Source organism: Trichoderma atroviride, chromosome 6 (assembly GCF_020647795.1).
Source record: "Trichoderma atroviride chromosome 6, complete sequence".
NCBI classification, from domain to species: domain Eukaryota; kingdom Fungi; phylum Ascomycota; class Sordariomycetes; order Hypocreales; family Hypocreaceae; genus Trichoderma; species Trichoderma atroviride.
The window spans coordinates 2996821-3016355 of record NC_089405.1 but is presented as its reverse complement, the minus strand read 5'-3'; the positions used below and the strand labels follow the sequence as shown (position 1 = coordinate 3016355).

General features: G+C 50.7%; 9 protein-coding genes across 9 annotated transcripts; 5 read left to right on the top strand and 4 right to left on the bottom strand.

Moving 5' to 3' along the window:
- Positions 1-1070: 1070 nt before the first annotated feature.
- Positions 1071-1489, top strand: TrAtP1_011610 (uncharacterized protein; the record flags this gene model as incomplete). The annotated part of the gene is made up of 2 exons (XM_014083369.2): positions 1071-1234; positions 1312-1489. The coding sequence occupies 2 exons, from the start codon at positions 1071-1073 to the stop codon at positions 1487-1489; spliced, it is 342 nt and encodes a 113-aa protein (XP_013938844.2).
- Positions 1490-2000: 511 nt separating this feature from the next.
- On the bottom strand, positions 2001-3622 carry TrAtP1_011609 (uncharacterized protein). The gene has a single exon (XM_066115182.1). The coding sequence runs from the start codon at positions 3358-3360 to the stop codon at positions 2449-2451; it is 912 nt and encodes a 303-aa protein (XP_065971280.1). The 5' UTR covers positions 3361-3622; the 3' UTR covers positions 2001-2448.
- A 463-nt stretch (positions 3623-4085) lies between these two features.
- TrAtP1_011608 (uncharacterized protein) lies at positions 4086-6310 on the top strand. Its single transcript, XM_014084723.2, has 8 exons — positions 4086-4428; positions 4502-4537; positions 4621-5318; positions 5378-5531; positions 5592-5673; positions 5745-5836; positions 5900-6033; positions 6098-6310. The coding sequence occupies exons 1-8, from the start codon at positions 4289-4291 to the stop codon at positions 6142-6144; spliced, it is 1383 nt and encodes a 460-aa protein (XP_013940198.1). The 5' UTR covers positions 4086-4288; the 3' UTR covers positions 6145-6310.
- A 565-nt stretch (positions 6311-6875) lies between these two features.
- TrAtP1_011607 (uncharacterized protein) lies at positions 6876-9041 on the bottom strand (the record flags this gene model as incomplete). The annotated part of the gene is made up of 3 exons (XM_066115181.1): positions 6876-8331; positions 8391-8632; positions 8727-9041. 3 exons carry the CDS (start codon positions 9039-9041, stop codon positions 7494-7496), a joined length of 1395 nt encoding a protein of 464 aa, XP_065971279.1. The 3' UTR covers positions 6876-7493.
- Positions 9042-9854: 813 nt separating this feature from the next.
- Positions 9855-11379, top strand: TrAtP1_011606 (uncharacterized protein). Its single transcript, XM_066115180.1, has 5 exons — positions 9855-10231; positions 10338-10412; positions 10477-10535; positions 10599-10809; positions 10890-11379. Exons 1-5 carry the CDS (start codon positions 9965-9967, stop codon positions 11355-11357), a joined length of 1080 nt encoding a protein of 359 aa, XP_065971278.1. The 5' UTR covers positions 9855-9964; the 3' UTR covers positions 11358-11379.
- An 800-nt stretch (positions 11380-12179) lies between these two features.
- TrAtP1_011605 (uncharacterized protein) lies at positions 12180-13663 on the top strand (the record flags this gene model as incomplete). Its single annotated transcript, XM_014084721.2, has 2 exons — positions 12180-12196; positions 12937-13663. 2 exons carry the CDS (start codon positions 12180-12182, stop codon positions 13661-13663), a joined length of 744 nt encoding a protein of 247 aa, XP_013940196.2.
- A 314-nt stretch (positions 13664-13977) lies between these two features.
- Positions 13978-15560, top strand: TrAtP1_011604 (uncharacterized protein; the record flags this gene model as incomplete). Its single annotated transcript, XM_066115179.1, has 3 exons — positions 13978-13992; positions 14626-14710; positions 15472-15560. 3 exons carry the CDS (start codon positions 13978-13980, stop codon positions 15558-15560), a joined length of 189 nt encoding a protein of 62 aa, XP_065971277.1.
- Positions 15561-15598: 38 nt separating this feature from the next.
- TrAtP1_011603 (uncharacterized protein) lies at positions 15599-16759 on the bottom strand (the record flags this gene model as incomplete). The annotated part of the gene is made up of 1 exon (XM_066115178.1): positions 15599-16759. One exon carries the CDS (start codon positions 16757-16759, stop codon positions 15599-15601), a length of 1161 nt encoding a protein of 386 aa, XP_065971276.1.
- An 86-nt stretch (positions 16760-16845) lies between these two features.
- Positions 16846-18194, bottom strand: TrAtP1_011602 (uncharacterized protein; the record flags this gene model as incomplete). Its single annotated transcript, XM_014084719.2, has 3 exons — positions 16846-17379; positions 17516-17869; positions 18078-18194. The coding sequence occupies 3 exons, from the start codon at positions 18192-18194 to the stop codon at positions 16846-16848; spliced, it is 1005 nt and encodes a 334-aa protein (XP_013940194.2).
- Positions 18195-19535: the final 1341 nt, after the last annotated feature.

The following is a 19535-nucleotide window of genomic DNA, read 5'->3' as shown; positions in this document are numbered from 1 at the left end:
AGGGAGAGTGCTGACGTGGCGGCTGGTTCAAAAAGCCTTATTCCAGCCGTCAATCCTTATTTTAAGACAACGAAGAGGGCAAAGGCTCGCCAACCTCGCGTTGGAAACATTAACGAGAGATCGGTCCCGTCACTGATCTGGTAAAGATGGATAATACTTTGGGGATCACTATATACGGTTTTAATATGATATCATTTCTGACATCATGGTTCCTGAAAACATGCGAGTGCTACATGTGGATTATTGTCAAAGCTTCTAATTATGGGGAAGCCGAGGGTTGAGATGCGTAGATCTGAGGACCCCTGCTGCTTTGCTGGAAGTGGCACGCTGATGCTGCTTTTGCACCACGCGACGGTTTGTGACTGCTCTGTAAGTTTACTTCACAGTTCATTTTTTGAGTTTCCATTTTCCGCTGTCTCAGCTCTAACATCCGCCGTTATTAGCAGTGGTATTCATGATACAAGACGTGAACATGCGCAAGGTCGTTACTAACAGCGCAAGTCCTCCAAGAGAGACGCGATGCGATGCGACAAAACATTTCCGCCCCCTCCAGCATTGCGCAGGCCGTTTGAAGATGGCCATGCCCTGCACCAACGCGGATAACCAGCGTCTCACTGGCGTCACGGCGATCCTGCGCTTGCATCGCCATGCCAGACCGATCAGCCACCAGCGCCAAGCTACACCAAAAGCGTCGGCCAGCGCGGGGGTGAAACCAGGCACGGCGGCGCCTCGATTGGCCGGGCCCCCTTCTGTTTCATTTCCCAGGGTTGTGGGGAATGCACATCTGAAACCTCCGCTGCACAGCCCTCTGTTGGCCGTGCGGAATGGTTGATGCGGTTCAAGAGCCAAAACATGGCTGACAGTAGTGGTGGTATTGGGGGCTGACTAGAGAGACATGAGAGTGATGGGTGAGCGTTATATACGAGGTGTTGGCTGCTGCTGAAGGTGGCTTAAGGGATGGTGTTTTGCTTTGCTGCTCTGCAAGATCACACTCTTACACACACATTCACGTTCTCCATCATCCATCATTATTCTCAATTGCGGCGATGGAAAGCAACAAAGGCGTCGTAATGGCGCGCGACATGTCGAGAAGCATACTAAGCCGCTCAATTGATCAGTTACACAGCGTCGCCAATCGCCTTTTGGCGCGCTGCACAGAAACCCAGGAGACTAACACATGCGAAAAGCCCTTGTCTCAAACGCATGTCCTCATCGCGGTAGTCATCTCTACAGCGTATGATCTCTCCTCTTCTCTTTATCCCATACTGTCCAAAGACGCAAGCGTGCTAACTTTTGTTGCCCATGTTCCAGCTTACTACTCGGCGGATCCGTGCTGTTGGTTCTGTTCTGGCTGCACCTGCGGCGGAGAAAACTCGACAAACTCGAAGATGCATCTGATCCGTTCGAATTGGCGGCGTACGGCATAGAACCGCCTGTTGCGCAGAAGCAAAGGAGACGCGATCGTTTACGGGCAATCATGGCGAGGTGACGACAGCAACGAGGATGCATCGTGTTGCAGTTTCTATAAACGACTGTGGACATGCAAATGTATAGGAACATGATGTAGGAGGAAAACAAGGTGGCTGATGTATAATCTCTGGCTATGGGGAGCCACCTCACCAGCTGAAAGATAACTGGGCGAATTATCGAGAGGCATTTGGCTGAACAAGTCAGCAATGTGCGCTCATTACCGCAGGCCGGCATAGTGTTTTAATTCTTGGGAGCGGGAAAAATTGTTTTTGGTTACACGAATTGGAGTACGGGACGGTTATTATGGGATATCAGTTTGCTATGATTTGGGTCGAATTGATTGTTCTTCTACGGATCATTCTGGGGATTCGAGCAGACTGTCAGCCACCTTGGGCTATTTTTCACTACTTTGGGCGCCAGAGAGCCAGTTTGGGCTATTATATGTAGTCAGCCCTTATACACATATTTGAAGCAAACGCTACGCTGGGTTTCCATGCAAACAAGTGACATGAGAGTACAAGAGAAGGATATTAAAAGAGGTAAGTTGTTTCTTTTTCCCTATACCTTTCTAAAACTAATTCTAAGAATCCTGATTTATTAATGCAATCGCTAAACCAAATATTAACAGGAGCTATTCACTCTTTTCAGAAACATCCTTTTCTTTTTTCCAAATCCCACGCTCAAATACCAGTCATGATCATCTTGGTGGTCAGATACTCGTCAACACCATACTTGCTACCCTCTCGTCCGAACCCACTCTCCTTGACACCTCCAAAGGGAATAGCAACGTCGCTGATGGCTCCAACATTGACACCCACCATGCCCACCTGCAGCGCCTCCGCAACGCGCCAGCAGCGGCTGTTGTCCTTGCTGAAGAAGTATCCCGCCAGACCAACGTCGGCATCATTGGCAAGCGCAACAACCTCCTCCTCGGTATCAAACTTGAAAAACGCCGCGACAGGCCCAAACGTCTCCTCCCTAAAGACCTGCATCTCGGGCGTGACGTCCGCCAGAACAGTCAAGTCGTAAAAGTTGGGGCCGAGGGGCAATCTCTTGCCGCCGTGGAGCAGGCGAGCGCCCTTGGAGATGGCATCCTGCACGTGCTCGTCGACCTTTGCCACTGCTCTGCTGTGGATCAGGGGGGCCGTGTGTGGTCTTGCTGTCGAGGCCGTTGCCGACCTGGAATGTCTTGACGACGTCGACGACGCGCTTGACGAATTCCTCGTAGATGCTGCTGTGGACGAAGATGCGGTTGGCGCAGACGCACGTCTGGCCGGCGACGCGGAACTTGCAGCCAATCAGGTGCTGCACTGCGGTGTCGAGGTCGGCGTCCTCGAAGACGATGAAGGGCGCGTTGCCGCCCAGCTCAAAGGAGAGCTTCTTGAGCGTGGAGGAGCTCTGGTTCATGAGGATCTTGCCAACAGGGGTCGAGCCGGTGAAGGACACCTTCTTGACAATGGGGTTCGTGGTGAGCACCTTGCCCACAAGAGGCGTGTTGTCGAAAGCAGTAATGACATTGACCACGCCCTTGGGAATACCAGCCCGGTGCGCCAACTCCGCCAAAGCAAGCGCCGTCAAGGGCGTCTCCGTCGGAGCTTTCACAACAACCGTGCAGCCCGCCGCCAGCGCAGGCCCGACTTTACGAGTAATCATGGCCGCAGGGAAGTTCCACGGCGCAATCAGGCCGCACACGCCAATGGGCTCGCGAACAGTGACGACGCGGCAGTTGGGCGCGCTGGGCTGGATGACGTCGCCGTAGATCCGGGGCGCCTCCTCGGAGAACCACTTGAAGAAGTTTGCGGCGTAGGTGGTCTCGCCGCGGGCATCTGTGAGGGCCTTGCCGTTCTCGAGCGTGATGATCTTGGCAATGTCCTCGGCGTTTTCGACCATGAGGTCGTACCAGCGGCGGAGGAGGCGGGATCGCTCCTGGGGGGAGACCTTGCGGAATGACTGGAAGGCATCGTTGGCGGCGTTGATGGCGAGCTCAGTGTCTTGCGCGTCAAATTCAGGGCATTTTGCAACTTCTTCTCCAGTAGCAGGATCTATGTCTTGCGTTAGAGAAAATCTTTCATCTTACATGTATATATATAGACATGGCTGTTTTTGTCGTTGAGTTTTTGTCAACTTACTCTCGACGGTGAACTGCTTTCCAGACTTGGCTTCGACCCATTCGCCGTTGACGTAAGATTTCGTCTTGAGCAGCGATGCGTCCTTGAGGAGCGATGCAGCAGCAGCAGCAGACATTTTGTCCTGTTGTATTTCAAACTTGTGGTGATGATCTAATTTCTTAAGTATGACAAAGAAATAGGTTCAAAAATAATTTTATGTATAGATGTATATGATAGATAGGTTCTGTAATGTCCTCCCGCCTCTTCTTATAGAACCGGCTACATGGCAACATCCGGATCGATCCCGAACCCCCATTATCAATCCATCCCAAGAAATTCGCATTACCAAATGCCATGCCCATCCACGATTCATTCCCCTCGCCGCCAATTCCGATATCGTTCATTCCATCTTCCATCTTCCACGACCGGCATCTTTAAGAAAGCACCGGAAGCTGTTCACGTGGGTCCGGCATCACAGCCGGAACCGGGCCGGTCGTCGACGCTAAGCCCCATCCCCACGTCCGCCACCGTTGTTAGCCGGGCGAGGCCATTGCCGGGAAAGGGCACTTACAAGATTCGAAACTATAAAGAAGGTATGCGCTACCTATCTTTTTTTGTATAGTATCTTGTTCTTTGTTTGTTGTATAGCAGAGCAATCATCTTGAACTTCTTTCTTTCCATCATAACAAGTTCATTTTACTGCTGCAAACATGTCTTCTGTTCGCGAAGTCAAGGTGGCCACTGAGATCCCCGGCCCAAAGTCCAGGGCTGAGGCCGAGAAGCTGGGAGCCTTCTTTGATAACCGAGCCTTTTACTTTATTGCCGATTACGACAAGAGCTCTGGCAACTAGTATGTGACATTGATATCCCATTTATATATCTCATCAGCTTGAAATAAGAATAAAAGCTAACCTTGTGTTAAGCATCGTCGATGTCGACGGCAACCAGTACCTTGATGTGTATGTCTCATAGCCTTATAGTTGCACATCACATCATATATATCCCATGCTCAAACGCCTTGTATCTAACACACACAACACAGCTACTCCCAGATTGCCTCCATCCCCGTGGGCTACAACAACCCCACGCTCATCAAGGCCGCCCAGTCCCCCGAGCTCATCTCCGCCCTGGTCAACCGCCCTGCCCTGGGCAACTTCCCCTCCAGCCAGTGGCACGACGTGCTCAAGAACGGCCTCCTCCGCGTCGCCCCCAAGGGCCTGGACCAAATCTTCACCGCCCAGTCCGGCTCCGAGGCCAACGAGCTGGCCTACAAGGCCGCCATGATGCTCTACCGCCGCAAGCAGCGCGGCGAGGGCGTCGAGTGGACCGAGGAGGAAATCGCCTCGTGCCTCGACAACGCCAAGCCCGGCTCCCCGGACCTGGCCATCCTCAGCTTTGCAAACTCCTTCCACGGACGCGGCTTTGGCAGCTTGTCCACCACCCGCTCAAAGGCCGTCCACAAGCTGGATATTCCCTCCTTCAACTGGCCTCAGGCCCCCTTCCCGGCGCTCAAGTACCCTCTCGACGAGTACAAGGCTGAGAACGCCGCCGAGGAGAAGCGATGCCTCGAAAAGGTCGAGGAGCTCATCAAGACGTGGCAGTTCCCCGTGGCCGGCCTGATTGTCGAGCCCATCCAGAGCGAGGGCGGCGACAACCACGCCTCTGCCGCCTTCTTCCAGGGCCTTCGCGACATTACCCAGAAGCACAACGTCACCATGATTGTCGACGAGGTCCAGACTGGTATGTTTAGACTATCTCACGAGTTCAGTGTAAAAAAGTCGCTAATGCACCGTGTGTAGGATTCGGCGCCACCGGCAAGTTCTGGGGCCACGAGCACTGGAACCTGACTTCGCCTCCCGACATTGTCACCTTCTCCAAGAAGGCCAACACTGCGGGCTACTTCTTCGGCAACCCCCAGCTGGTGCCCGACAAGGCTTACCGCCAGTTCAACACGTACGTTGCCCTTTTATGATGGTAAAAAAAAATATTTAATATGTACTAACTTGGGAATAGCTGGATCGGTGACCCAGCCCGTGTTGTCATGGCCAAGGCCGTTGTCGAGGAGATTCTGTCCAAGGACCTCTGCAACCAGACTGTAAGTCCAGCCAGAGAGAAAGAGAATCTTTTCCCCCGTTAGTACCAAAAGCTAACTGTCCCGTCTTTTAGGCTCGCGTTGGTGCGGCACTCTACAAGGAGATGGAGCGCCTCGCCGAAAAGTACCCACAGCTGGTGCAGAACCTTCGTGGCAAGGACCGAGGGTAAGTTGTCATTCTCAGCCAATGAATGAATCGACATCTGAAAATTAACGCCTTTGTATTCAGAACCTACATTGCCTTTGACACCAAGGACTCTGCCGCCCTTGTCAAGAAGATGAAGACGCTTGGCGTCAACATCGGCACTTGCGGTGTCCGGACCGTGCGACTTCGCCCCATGCTCGTCTTTGAGGAGGCTCACAGTGAGTTGAGCCACATTTCAAACTTCTCAGTTGATCCAGCTAAACTAACAATTTTTCTTCACAGTCCCTTACCTGATTGAGTCCCTGGACAAGGCCCTCGGATCTGCATAGAATGGAGGAAAGAAAAGAAAATTGGAAAGCGAAAAGGCATTATTTCATAAGAGAAGCCATTTCTCATTAATTGTTTTATCATCTGTACATACCGTTTGTATTTGGCGCGCATCATATGGCTTTAGAAGATAGGTTTCAGTGGAAAAAAAGAAATACTATACCATCTAAAAATTAATTCTCTTCTTCAATTTTCTCGTCTACACAGTGATGTCAAATATTGAATAAACTACATGCTTATAGCCTCAGCTTTGGAAATACACCTTAACAAACATTCCATTTAACGACTTTGATAACCAGCTAAACGAATTATTATTATTATCCCCCTTCCATCTCTTATCATTCATACATCAGCCGAGTTGCCGAGATAGCACAATCTTGCCTACCTGCTGCAGATTCACTGCTATCGTGTGGGGAAATTTGCCACCACGTAATGACTTTGATCATGCGGGCATCAAAACAAAATTCGCGCACTAGACCCCGGAATCTCCTCCAGGCTAGTTCTAGAACCTCTCTCGCTGGATGAAAAGACCTGTCAACTTCTTATCTCAAGCCTATCAAGTCGAAAAGCGTGGAGAAGGTTTCGTTCCATCTCCGGTGGCCGGGCCGGAGGCTGGACCGCCGAAACCTCGTCACGTCCCGAGTCAGGCCAGGGCAGTTCTTTCTTTTGTTCCTGTGGCCATTCCCCGCATTCTCCATATTCGAGAAGCCCCGGTAGATGCTACGCCGGGAGAGATAACGCCCCGGGGGGGGGCTTGTCCGGCAATTTTTGCTTGCTGCCGGCTCACGTACAGCGATTGAAACCGGTTCCGAGGGGTCTTCCAGATGCTTCTGCAACAATAGCCAGCGTCATATATATAATTCGCCATGGATCGCCGCTGTGATGCTGAATCGGAACAAACATGGCAAAAGTTTCCTCATTCGGCAACATGTGCGGCTGATATTTTACGCAGCGGCCATCTCCACAGCGGCTGCAACGGCAACCCATCTCTTCTTCACCTCAAATCATCTTACAAGAGACATGCTACATGCGTGAAGAAGTAAAAAAGTTGTCATTACTGGCTTCTCTTTCCCCTCGACTCAAAGGGAAGTATCAAACTCAAAATCACAAGCAGCCCAAACAAGGCCGCGCACACAAACAACGGCGCCGTCGTCTCTACATTCGCATAGCTTCCCACCAAAACGCCCAGAATGCCGCCGACTCTGTTGAGGACGACGCAGAGCCCATAGCCCGTCGCACGATGCGCCGAAGGCAAGATCTCGGGCGTATACGCATATATCGTGCCATAGTAAATGTTTCTACAAAACAATATTAGCCCCTTTTCTGAGTGACGAGGTATAAAGTCGCAAACTTACGATGCCGCCGAAATGGCCGCCGAAACACCCAGATTCTGCGCCGGCGTCTTGATCTGCGTATAGCCAAACTGCAACACCATCGTGATCAGCGCGCCCACAGCAAGCGTGCCCCGTCGCCCAAACCACCTGGTCTCAATCAGCACCGCCGCAATCACGGGCCCGACAAGCCCGGCAACCTGGTTGATGGCGTAGTCCCTCCACGTCGCATAGTTGGAGCTGTCGCCAACGACGGCGCCCCGGGACTGCAGATAGAAGGGCAGGAAGACGCTGTACAGCGGCGAGACCATGCCGATGACGAACCAGTTGGCCAGGATGACGGTCGTGGACCAGGCCAGCCTGCGCGTCTGGAAGAGGCCCTTGAAGTGGTTCTTGAGCCGCAGCGGCGACCAGACGGACTCCTCAGTGTGCAGAACCACGCCCTCGGCCTGCAATCGCTCCAGCGTCAGGCTGTGCGACGTCCCTGCCCGTGCCGAAAGGTCGTTGAGCGTCTTGACGACCTCCTCGTCGCGGTTCTGCGCAATGAGCCACCGCGGCGTCTGCACCATGCGCACAAACGCCAGCCGCGCAAACGCCATGACGAGCACGAGCGCGCCGCAAGTGAAGTGAAGGTATCGCCAGCCCATGTTGTCCGCTCGAGTACATACCGCCGCGTCGGGCGCGCAGCTAAAGTTGCTCATGAAAGCCCATGCCAGGAGACCCGTGATGGTGTATCCAACAGCCCACCAGACGGCCATGAAGGTGACGAGCCATGCGTAGCTGGTGGGGAGGAACTCGAGGAAATTCGTAGCGTCGAGGATGTAGTTGCCTCCAGCACCGGCCGAGTAGATGGCCACGCTATGATTGGTTAAACATTTCAACCGAAAGTCTGGTTTCAAAAGAAAAGAACCACTTACATGGCAGAGAAGGAAATGTATGATGGCATGCCGCCTGCAATGAGCACAAACACGGCGCAAGAGAGCAGACTCGTGTTAAAGGCCAATTTCCGGCCAATGATGTCGGCAGAGAAACCCCAGATGCCAGCTCCCACCAAGAGACCAACCTGTGAAGCCAGAGGAATGCCGGATATGTGAGCACTCGGCAGTCCATATTCCTGCTGGACTGCCGGATTGGCAATAGACTGGCAGACAACTAGAAGCTACAATTGCAAAAGATTAAAACTCGCAAATGTCAGTTTACACAAAGACTATTTTTAGTTGACGAGAGTTGCTTGGGAGTCATGCAGTTCATACCGAGTCAACCGCATATCCAAACCCATTCAGCCAAAACAGCTTCCACTGGAAGCTCGTCATGCCAATCTCGTCAATCGCAGTGTTCACCAGCGCCATCTTCCGAGCCAAGACGGGGTCAATCGCCTTGATGTCAAACACCTCGCTGTTGGAACTGGAAGACGACGTCTCGTATTGAGACTCGACCACAACGGCGGACTTTTCGTTACTATCGGGCACATCGCTCTTGTTGGAGCTTGAGCTCGCAGCATCAATGGGCCTTTCTTTTTCAAGCACCGCTTCGGATGGAGTTGCTGTTTCGGTTGATTCAATCGCCATGGCTGCCAATTACATAACAGATCGTCTGGAAACTAAAGGTCAAAGATGATACAATCGGAAATGTGAAATAGTAATCTTTCCGAATGTATTTTTAATTAATCTTGTTCAACATATCCTAAAGTATATATAAATTTGCATCCAGTCACCATCTCGTTTCAGCTGCCGGCATCTCAAAGAAGGATCAAGCTAACGAAATATCACGTTGCGCTCGCCTTTTGACGTGAGGCTGCATGGCCTGAAAATCACGTCTTCGATATGGAAATGGTATCATCCATGATGTGTCTAAACATTCCTCCAAGCGCAACAGGCGCTCAATACCGTGACTTACATGGTATCTATCGATAGTCTACAGGAACATATAAAGCTTCCCGCCTCTGCGAGCTAAGCAATCTGCCATCGCATCTTAGACCTATCAGGTGGATGGCGTTTGCAACCTAATAATGGTATCATGGCCCTTGTCCGGCCCTAAACAACCAGCAATATACCAATCCAGATATTTGATTCCACATCCCAGAGCTTCGAGCTTAGCTTCCCCGCGGGATGCATCACTTGCGCATTGAATGCGAGATCGTCGGCGTGGCTACCAACTGCGTGCTTGGATGCACGAATTCGCGGGGTTATCAGCGCTGGCGTCATCTTGAATGGGCATGGCGATTGCAGATTTGACAACTCCGAGGATGCGTTCGCATCGGGGCAATGAGCCGATTGGTCCGTCATAAACGATTAGTCGTTGCAATCTTTAAATCATTGCTGTGTTGCTTTTAAATCAGAGCTGAGAGCCAGAGCCCTGGTCGTATAAAAGGCAAAGGGGCAAGAAAGGATCAGCGAAAAGGAACTTGAAAAAAGACAAGGGATAAGGATAGAAGAAATCAAACCGTCAAAAATCAAGAAACAAAAAACCTCACCAACAGGTCATATCCAGCATGGCCAACGTCCTCACCCCAAGCGTCCTTGTCGGCACCGCAATCACCCCTGCCGTGCTGGCGTATAAGCCTCCCCACGAGGCGCTCAAGGAATTCGTCCCAGCCCGCGATCGAGCTTTTTTCGCCGACCCAGCCAAGGCTTCACTGCTGAGCTTAGCGACTGCCGTTGAGGAGGTCACTCCATACATCGGCACCGAGCTAAAGGGAGTCCAGCTGAGCAAGCTGACCGACCAGCAAAAGGACGAGCTGGCACTGCTGGTAGCGGAGGTACGCATTTGAGTTTTGAAACAAAGAAGAGAGACGGGGATAAAGAGGAAGAAGACGAAGGAGAATATTCCCCCCGTAAAAGCACCAACTGACGCTTAAAATGTAGAGAGGTGTCGTCTTCTTCCGTGATCAGGACATTACTCTTGACCAGCAGCACGAGCTTGCATCATACTATGGCATTGTACGTAGCTCCATCTTTGACAATGATCCCTGAATGCACCTCTAACATAGAACCAACACAATAGCAAGACAGAGATCCCAACCAGCAGGACCCCAGACATGTAACCATCATCGGCCGAGGCGGGTAAGTCTTTTGACCATGCATAAAACCATATTGAACACTGAGCTACTTACTAACCTATGGCAGAAACATCCGAGGCCATGGCAACTTCTCTGGAGAGTGGCACGGCGATCACACCTACGAGGTGAACCCGCCTGCGTATACCCTGCTTCGCCTGCTCAAGACGCCTCCCAGCGGCGGAGACACCATCTTCACCAGCCAAACCGGCCTCTTTGATAAACTCAGCCCAGCTTTCCAAAAGGCCATCGAGGGTCTCCACGGAGTCCACTCTTCAGACGTACGTATTTCATCGTCGTTGGACCCCTGCCCTTGAATCATCAGCCGGTACTTGTCAAAACTAACCAAAGCATCATACAGAGAGCCTATCTCGGCTCCATCAACGGCGGCGGAACACCACACAGATCCCCCATCTCCACCGCCCATCCCCTGGTCCGAACACACCCCGTAACCCGCCTCAAGTCTCTCTTCTACAACCCAACCTTCCTCGAGCGCATCCAGGAGCTCAACGCCCAGGAGTCTCACCACATCCTCGCCTTTCTCCGCGAGCATCTCTCCAACGCAGACGACGTGACTGCCCGCTGGAAGTGGACGCCCGGCGCGGTTGCTTTCTGGGACAACCGAGTCATCGCCCACAAGGCCATTCCCGGCGGCTACGACACCGAGCTTCGGGAAGGAAAGCGAACTGCCATCTTTGGGGAGCGGCCGTTCTTTGATCCCGAGAACAGCGAGTCTCTGTCGGAGAGGGCCGCGCGACTTGAAAGCGAAAAGAGCGTGAATGGAAACGGCTTGGTGGACAAGGCAAAGAACTTGGTGTTGAACAATTAGCTGACCAAAATTAATAAGAAACTCTATCCATCTTGCCTAGTAAAACTCTCTGCTTGGAAAGTAGCTCGATGTCGATTTTCAAAGACTGATGAGATGCTCTCGCTGCATCGTGAGTTGATCGAATGTTCGTTTGGATTCTGCTTTATTCCAGCGATCGATTGCCTACCAGCCCACGCATCTTCTTCATCTCCACAAGGCGTGACTTGGCAGAAATTCCATAGGCCTTAATCGTCAACCGCAATCATATTCGAACTCGTGTGTCGTAAAACGCGGTGGGCGTGTCGTGTACGTGTTCGGATGTGCTGCTTGCAATTCTAGAAAATCTTTGCGAGCTTTTATCTGCCGAAACAAATCAAATTAGTCTGGCTGTGTATCTTTGATATGAACAAAAGCAAAAAAGCAAGAAGATAGGCAATGAAGGATACGATGCTGCTGAGCTTCCAATATCCTGAAGCATCATGAACGTATCCAGCTGAGAGAAATAAAATTCGCAAAGATTCCATCCACAATCTGACAAAACAGGGCGAATGTTCCTGCAGCAATGACGTATTGGCAGAGGAAAATAACCGAGATAGAACTGGCAAAAGTTCAGCTGACTAGGCCTATCAATAGCTGAATCTGTTATTCCATAAAAGTAAACAATCCGCGTTGCTCATGCCAGCACAAAAGCCCTCTGTTGAAAAGAAAAACAAGTATTCAAGTGTAAAGTAAAACCACAATGACCTTTTTTTTTCCCCTAGCAGCTGATAGGGGGAGCAAGTAGTTTGCGGTGACTCCTCGTTTGCAGCCCTCAGCAGTTACCAGATCAACAGCCCTACCAAGATGATTTCACGTGCAAAGTAATGCACACCTGCTTTCTTCCACCATGTTGACAAACGACCATATCAAGCACATTATCGAATGTGAAATTCTTCATCAGCCCAATATATGATAACTGAGCTATTAGTAAACCCAGCTGCCATACACCTACCTCGACATGCAGACTTCAATACCAGCAGCATCCACAGCAACTATCCACCATCTCAGAGAATAATCTTTCTTTCCTCCTCATTTTTATTCAGAGGCTTCTCGTGCCATCAGAAGTATATCACTTTCAACATCTATTCGTTCACATTGCAGCTCCCCTCTAGCACCCTTCACGAAAAAAAATAGGGGGGAGACCACCCTTTGGGGGCAGACGGACCACAACCAGCTGCCAACACTTGCGGAATACAGCCACCCTCTCCCCCCCAATCACTATTTCGCCCCAAATTGTCAGAAATTCCCCCCCCGGCTCTGAAATTTCTATTTCAAAATCTGCAAAGCTCCCCCCAACCTCTGCAAGCTTCTTCTTTCCATCTCCACTCCCTTCTTCTTCGAGCTTCATTCGTTCCTCTCATCGCTAAGCATCTCGTTCCAACGCATCTGAGCACAAAGCCTCATCATATTCATCATCATTCTCAATCATCAGCTTCTCTTCTTTCTCCGAGAAGAGAGCCAAAGCAAACAAGGTACGTCCATCACATCCATCTCTTCCTTCTCCCCTCCCCTCTTCCATCCGCTCCTCAGCTAAATGTCCCACTCTCTTTCCTCCCAAAAGCAAAACCATCAAGTTCATTTGTATCACCAACTTCTTCCAAGTTTTCATCATGGCAGACGCCATCAAGCACAAGACCTTCTACGCTGCCATCGCCGGATGTATCGTTGGCCTCTTTGCGATGATGGTCATTCCCTGCTTCATCGCCATGTGCGTTTCTCGCTATCGTGAAAAGCGTCAACTTCATCGTGATGCCCTTGCGCGTGAAGCAGCCGAAGACGACAGCACCGATTATCTCGTATATGGCCCCTTCCCCTATGACTCCTCGCTCTACCATGTCGACGAAGTTGGCGAATCTTCCGGATACCGTGCCCCAAACAACTCCGTCGAAAGCCTTGATAGTGCCATTCAGCTTGATGCTACGCTCGAAGACGATGCTGCTATTGCTATGGCTCTCGCGGAGCAGGAAGATGATATCGCTATTACCACCACCGAGCAGAATCTGGACAATCTCCGCGAGCCTCAGTATGAAGGCAAAGGCAAGGCCCTCATGTATTCTCACATCCAAGAAGTCCTCGTCGATCAGCAAGAGCAGCAGCTCTCTGAGAGCGTCCAGGCTCAGCTCCCTGGCCCCATCCAAGAGGGCCTCTCTGAGCGTCTCCCAGCTGCTCTCGCCGAGGCCGCTGCCGAGCTTCCTGCCGAGCTCCCTGCTGAGCAAAAGGCCGCTGAAGAGTCCCAAGATGCTCCAGAAGGTGTCCCAAAGGCCACTCCCGCTGAGAATGAGCAATAACTTCTCGGCAAGAAGCAAGACCAAGCTTAAATGGTCAGCGGCGAACACCCGCACTTTACTTCTCACGAAATCAATCTGATGATGAATTATTTATAAGGATAATTTGGCTTTAACAAACGGTTTACAAGGAAATGGGTTACTGGTTTTCAACAAAGGGTTCTTTCTGTACTTCAATAGGGTGAATATTACACATCATCATCTTTTTCGTGAGAATATTATCACAAATGCACCCTTTTCATTAAATGACTTGCATCGCTATGACATACTGTCTTTGACGTGATTTCTATTTTGATCGTGACATGGGGGAAAAAACAATGAAGTCATTTTTTGTGCTAATTATAGCTACTTTGTTGGACTTGAACTATCTTGGGCTGCGTTGGTTTGCTTTGTTTTGATTTCTAGGCCACTGCTCTTTGTTGCTATTTTATTGACCCCAGTTCCCACAGCACCAGCAGCTCAGTCTTTTTCTTTTCTCTTCTTTTTTTTTTTTTTTTTGGTTCAACTACGGCGTATCTCGAATTTGGAGCACATCTGTTGTCCTGTATTTAACATACTACCTGCTTCCATCACCTTTGTCTTCAAATTCCAGAAAAATTGCTCCACCCCCAAGCAATCCATCGCATCTCCAACCCAAAGTTTACCCAACGCGAAGCCGCCTCAGATCAGACCATGGTCAAACCAAGACTATCTCCAAATGTTTCCTCTAGCAATTGTTTTGCTTAGTCGCCACAAAGACCCCGCCTCTTCTCCCCTTCTTCTTCTCTCTTGCCCTTCCCTCTTGCCCTTCCTTCTTGCTCCTCTCTCTTCCTTCCTCTCCCACATACTCTCCTTGATCGCTGGCACAAGACGAAATTCTCCCACAAAGCCATCTCATTATTGGCACCAACCGGATGCCCTTTAGCTTTACCCCATTATCCAACTTTGCTGGTCTCTTCCAAATAGAATACGCTGACCAAGAGCAGGTATCTAGCGGTCTGACCTACAAATACGACACGATAGCTTTCCTCGCCGAACAGGGTCACCGTTACCTCTCGCCAGCCACGATAGGTATGCCACGCCGGCAGAGAGACAATGCTTCTGTTGCAAAACTGCTGCTGAATTGTCGCATCTAGGTGAGAACCGTCACCATCAAGAATATCACCACCAAGCTGCCACTATACCCCCGACATCACATCGATAATCGATTGAACAACTCTCACATGCTTACTATCCAACTATCGACTGCAGAGAAGGACAAGGAATAGAAAGAAATAAAGGACGCTATATGGAACAGAGAATCAAATTCGGCTTCAGTGACTAAGCTTGGTAGATTAATGTGCACAGAATGCCACGAGTATATACCGACTGAATAGATAATAATATATACACACACATCATGCGAGCGCCTTCCATGTTGTACATAATCACGCATTGTGACCAATTTCCATCCGCTGCATACTCGAAAGCTCATCCAAGTCCACACAATATGTCGCCCAGTGGCAGAAAATGTGCAATACGCAAAATAGCAAATAAGATAAACGCTGGAGTGGCTCCATTTCAATCGTACATGATATCGTGTTGAAAGCCACACATACCCGACACAATGAAGAAGAATGATTATGTTTTGTGGCGATTCGTATGTCCAGGGAGAGAGGAGACCAACTCTATGTCGACCTGAACGCCCCGTGCAAAAAGCAAAATAGAGGAGATGAAGATGTAGTAAACAAATCAAGAGAAATGAACAGAATAGAAAAAAAAAAAAAAAAAAAGTGAAATACAAGAGGAGAAAGGGAAGCTGCTTTCAATGTAGAGACATTTGACAACTCTAGCTCAACTAAAATTGCCCTCCGGTCAACCGTACACTCTGTGCTCCTCACAAGCATATGCGTATGGGTTTTCCACCTTCTCTTCAGCGTAACGCGACACATCGGCAGAGCTTGTCTAAAATCATCAGCTCTAGCCCAGATTGCCCATATTAAGGTTGTCCATGGGGTATCCCTCAAACATAGCAGTAGAGAGCTGTTCTCCGCTACTTGGTAAAAATTCCCCAAACATTTCCCAGTTTACGGTGGAAACATCGAGATAGCCACCTAGGAACTGGTTGAATCCCGCCATGGGCTGCTGCTGAGGTGTGGCTATCGCAGGGGATGTGACGGATCCCTGACCTGACGATTTGGATTCGTTGAAAGGTACCACGTCCCGGAGTCGGCTTATGAAATCGGGAACATCAATCCGCTGGCCGGTTTGGGCATAAGCGGTCTCTCGAGCCCGCCAGGCTTTGAGCACAAATTGGGCTTGCGCGACATGTTGCTTAATCGTCATATCTGTAAAGTCAGGGTGGTCGAGATATATTTTGTCCATGACGGCCCAGGCGCGATCAGAAAGTCTTCCTATAGGGCGATCGTGGAGTAGCCCTGTGAAAACTGCAAACACGTCAAGCTGAAAGTGTTGGCGCATGAACCACTGAAAGCCAGCAGCGACCATTTGCTCATGTGCTTCTGTCTTGTGTTCCATCATCATTAGCAAAACCTTGAAAAAGTTGTCCTTGGGGCCGAATATCTCAGCTCCCCACTCTGCTTGCTCCTCCATGGGAACGAGCATCTCTGATAATCGATTTGTGAGCATTGGCCGGATAGCGATGGCTGCAGCGTGAGCATTTCCAGCCCTGACGTCGACATAATTCTTCTCAATAAACTTCAGCTTCTCTTCCAGTTCCGCAGCCTTGGTCCGAAATTTTTCAAAAATGGCTTTGGTATTGCTTTCTGGATCGCTTTCATCGAGCGTCTGCCCCATGATGGCAGCCTCGAACGCACGAGATTCGTTTGAGCCATCTGCTTCTAGTTTAAAGCGAAACATTTCTGTCACAACCATGACAAATGCCATTTCGGTTGGGCCATCACGTTCTGCAACGGGTTCAGTCGAGCCGGGGTATAGGTCCGCATCATTCACGTTCCGAGGCTTCTTAGTGTCCCAGTTGTTGGTCAGCCATGTCGAACTCAGGCCAGAAATCATGGCACATTTGGCGTCGAGCATCATGATGTGCCACCAAATGCGTCTGCGCATCTCGGTTTCGAAGGGATTCAAGTCAAGCTGTGATCCATCTCGATGGTAACCCATTTTTTGCGCTATTCGCACAATGGCTCCGCTGATAACCCATTGGGCATGTCTGTCATAGCGCCCTTCCAACGAAAGCTAAAGATGCGTTAGTCACACCCTGTCATGGATGAGAAAGAAAAGAAGAGTGTATCCGGTGTAAAACTCACCAAGTAAAGAGCCACAGCTTGCAGCGCAGTCATATTGTGGTTTTTGAGAAAACTATACCTGATCAAAGCCGATTTGGTGCCAGTGTTGAACCTTTGAATGGCGGCCTCGCGAGAGATGCCAATTGTCTGTATGCACTCCGCAGAAGTCATGGACACACTGGCCATGGCAAAGATGGAGAACATAAGGGCCTGGTAGTGTAGCGGTAGGTTACTCATATTGCTAGCCGCTTCCATCACAAAGGGTTGCGTGGTCGGTACGTGGATGACTTTGAAAAGAGGGTTGACGCGGTCGAGATATAGCTGCCAGAGCCGGAAGATGTGGATGGGATCAGGTTGCAGGTCTTCAGTACTCGAGTTAAACATGTCGGCCGAAAGAACCAGATCCGCAACATTGTCAGGGGTGAGCTCATCTGAGCCGAGAAGGCTGGAGTCTTCTGGGTCATCGGTCTCTACGATTTCTCGCATTTTTTGGAGCTACATCATCCGCTTCATGTCAGCGTTTTTTTACTACTAGTAATTTGAAGGAATACCAAAAAGAAGGTGGCATAACTTTGATTAAGCAGCTCGAGGACCTGGGTAAACCCGTTCATAGGTCATGAATTCCACTCACCTCCTCATATACACTGGTCCAGATGTAACTATCCATAAATCGGACATTGCCATCTTCTCTGACTATGAGAGTACTTGGCTTCCGCGACACGGTTGAGTCGATGCTGGCCGGTGTAGCGACAGGTGCCTCTGAGGATGGCGCGATTGAATTGGAGGGGGTTGCTGGAAATGGTGGCAGCGGGCGTTGAGCGGGCGTTGGAGGGGGAGGAAGAGGAGGGCCAGGTATCGGCACGGAGCCGTTGGCATACTGCTTGAGTAGTTCCTCACATCGAGCAAGTCGTTCCTGAAGATCTTGGTTCGGGCGGCGGCGTTTACGAGCTGGCGCTGGCGTACTAGGAGTGCAGGTGACATTGGCCTGGGGCAATGTAAGCTTGTTTTCGAATCAAATGTTGGCCAGAGAGCTGGAAGGGTTCATTTCCTCTGCTGCTTCATTCGCTCCGAGCATGCTCTTAGCGGTTGGGAGCTTAAATCCGGGAGACTGAAGAATAGGGCGGAAGATGGAACAGCATGTGAATGAGACCTTGGAGCTAGCGGGCCGAGTCAGAGAGAAGTGTATCGCGCACCTTGATGCAGTTGGAACATGGTGAGTTCCTGTCGCATTTGATCTTGCGATGCTGGCACAGCACACAAGCCAATATTCTAGGCTGCTTGTGAGTGACGGGTGAAGCTTTTGACGACATGACCAAGTCTGCGTGGGCAATTTCACATGTCACCAGCGGGGAGAACGTGGGGTGTAAATAATAAAGCCGGGTCACTGTCAAACCCCGAAACTGGGGTGACTGAGAGCGGTAAAAGAAGAGAAAACACGCGTGACAGCAAAGCAAATGCACCAGGAAAATGTAGCAAGGAAAGACGAGAAGAAAAAAAAAAAGAAAATCCAAAAGTGGCCAATACGAATCAAAGTGCACCAGGCACAGATAAACTGGAAGAAAAACCAGGGAGATTTTCTGGTAGCGCGTGAACAGATATTCACAAGCAAGGAAGAAGAAGTGATGTTGCCTGACCCAACTGCTTTCTCGTGAGACAGGGGCAAGAGGTTGTGTGTGCGTGCAGCAGCTCGGGCACGGAGTTGCTGTAATTGACGAAGAATAAAAAAAGCTGACGGCGCAGTTCCCTGTGAGAATTGAAAGTAGTGGGCTGTCTGGGGGGGCGAGAAAACACCTAGAACCAGCGAGTCCTACAGGGCCTAGAGCTGTTCCCGGAGACTTCTCTTGTGTCCGGACGAGCCAGGGAGGCAGAGAAACGGACGAATGTGGCCGCTCCAGATACGCGTATTCAAGGAGGGCAGCGGTGGAGATGCTGTTGGGACCGAGAAATGAAGTGATGGCTTGTAGGATCCCGGATGAGCTGCTGCCGGGTGGAAGGCAGGATACCGCGGAGGTCAGTGATAATAGACGGACACAAGCAGACAGTGGTATCAAAGAGATAGAGAGACGTCGGCCGGATCTTGGCGGCGCGGCGGAGGCGGCTGTGACGGAAGAGCTCAGCTTCTTATCCAAGCGTTCCGCAGGTCGTGGGCCCTTTTGACCGCAGCCTCACTGGACAGACGTCTCCTTTAAGCTTCTTTCCGCCGTCTTCTGGACTATTCCGCCGCCCTTGGACGCCGTCAATTGCGGAGAGAAAGTCTCTAGTTCGTTCCGTCCGGAGACTGAGATGAAGCGCTGGGATGCCTGCCGGGTTGCGAGCTCTAAGCAGAGCCCTAAAATGACGTCGGTCAACTATGTCCGTTATTCCGTCGAGATGTGCCCGACAGCGCGACCTAGCGGTTTTCCAGCGCCAGGTACCGGCCGCAAATTTATAATACAGCACAGTGGGCTGGATGATGTATACCGAGCAGGTGGGAAGCGGCAGTGTGCGTGTGATCGCGTGTGTCAGTGGCCCTTGGCGTTATTTAGCTGCGAGCCAGGGGCCTCAGCGCTCGGCGGATGCAGCGTGGTGCGCTTTCTGGGCAGTGGCTTGTTGCTGCCGGATCGTAGCAGCAGGTACCTGTTAGTAGCAGGATCAGGATCAATCAATGCGAT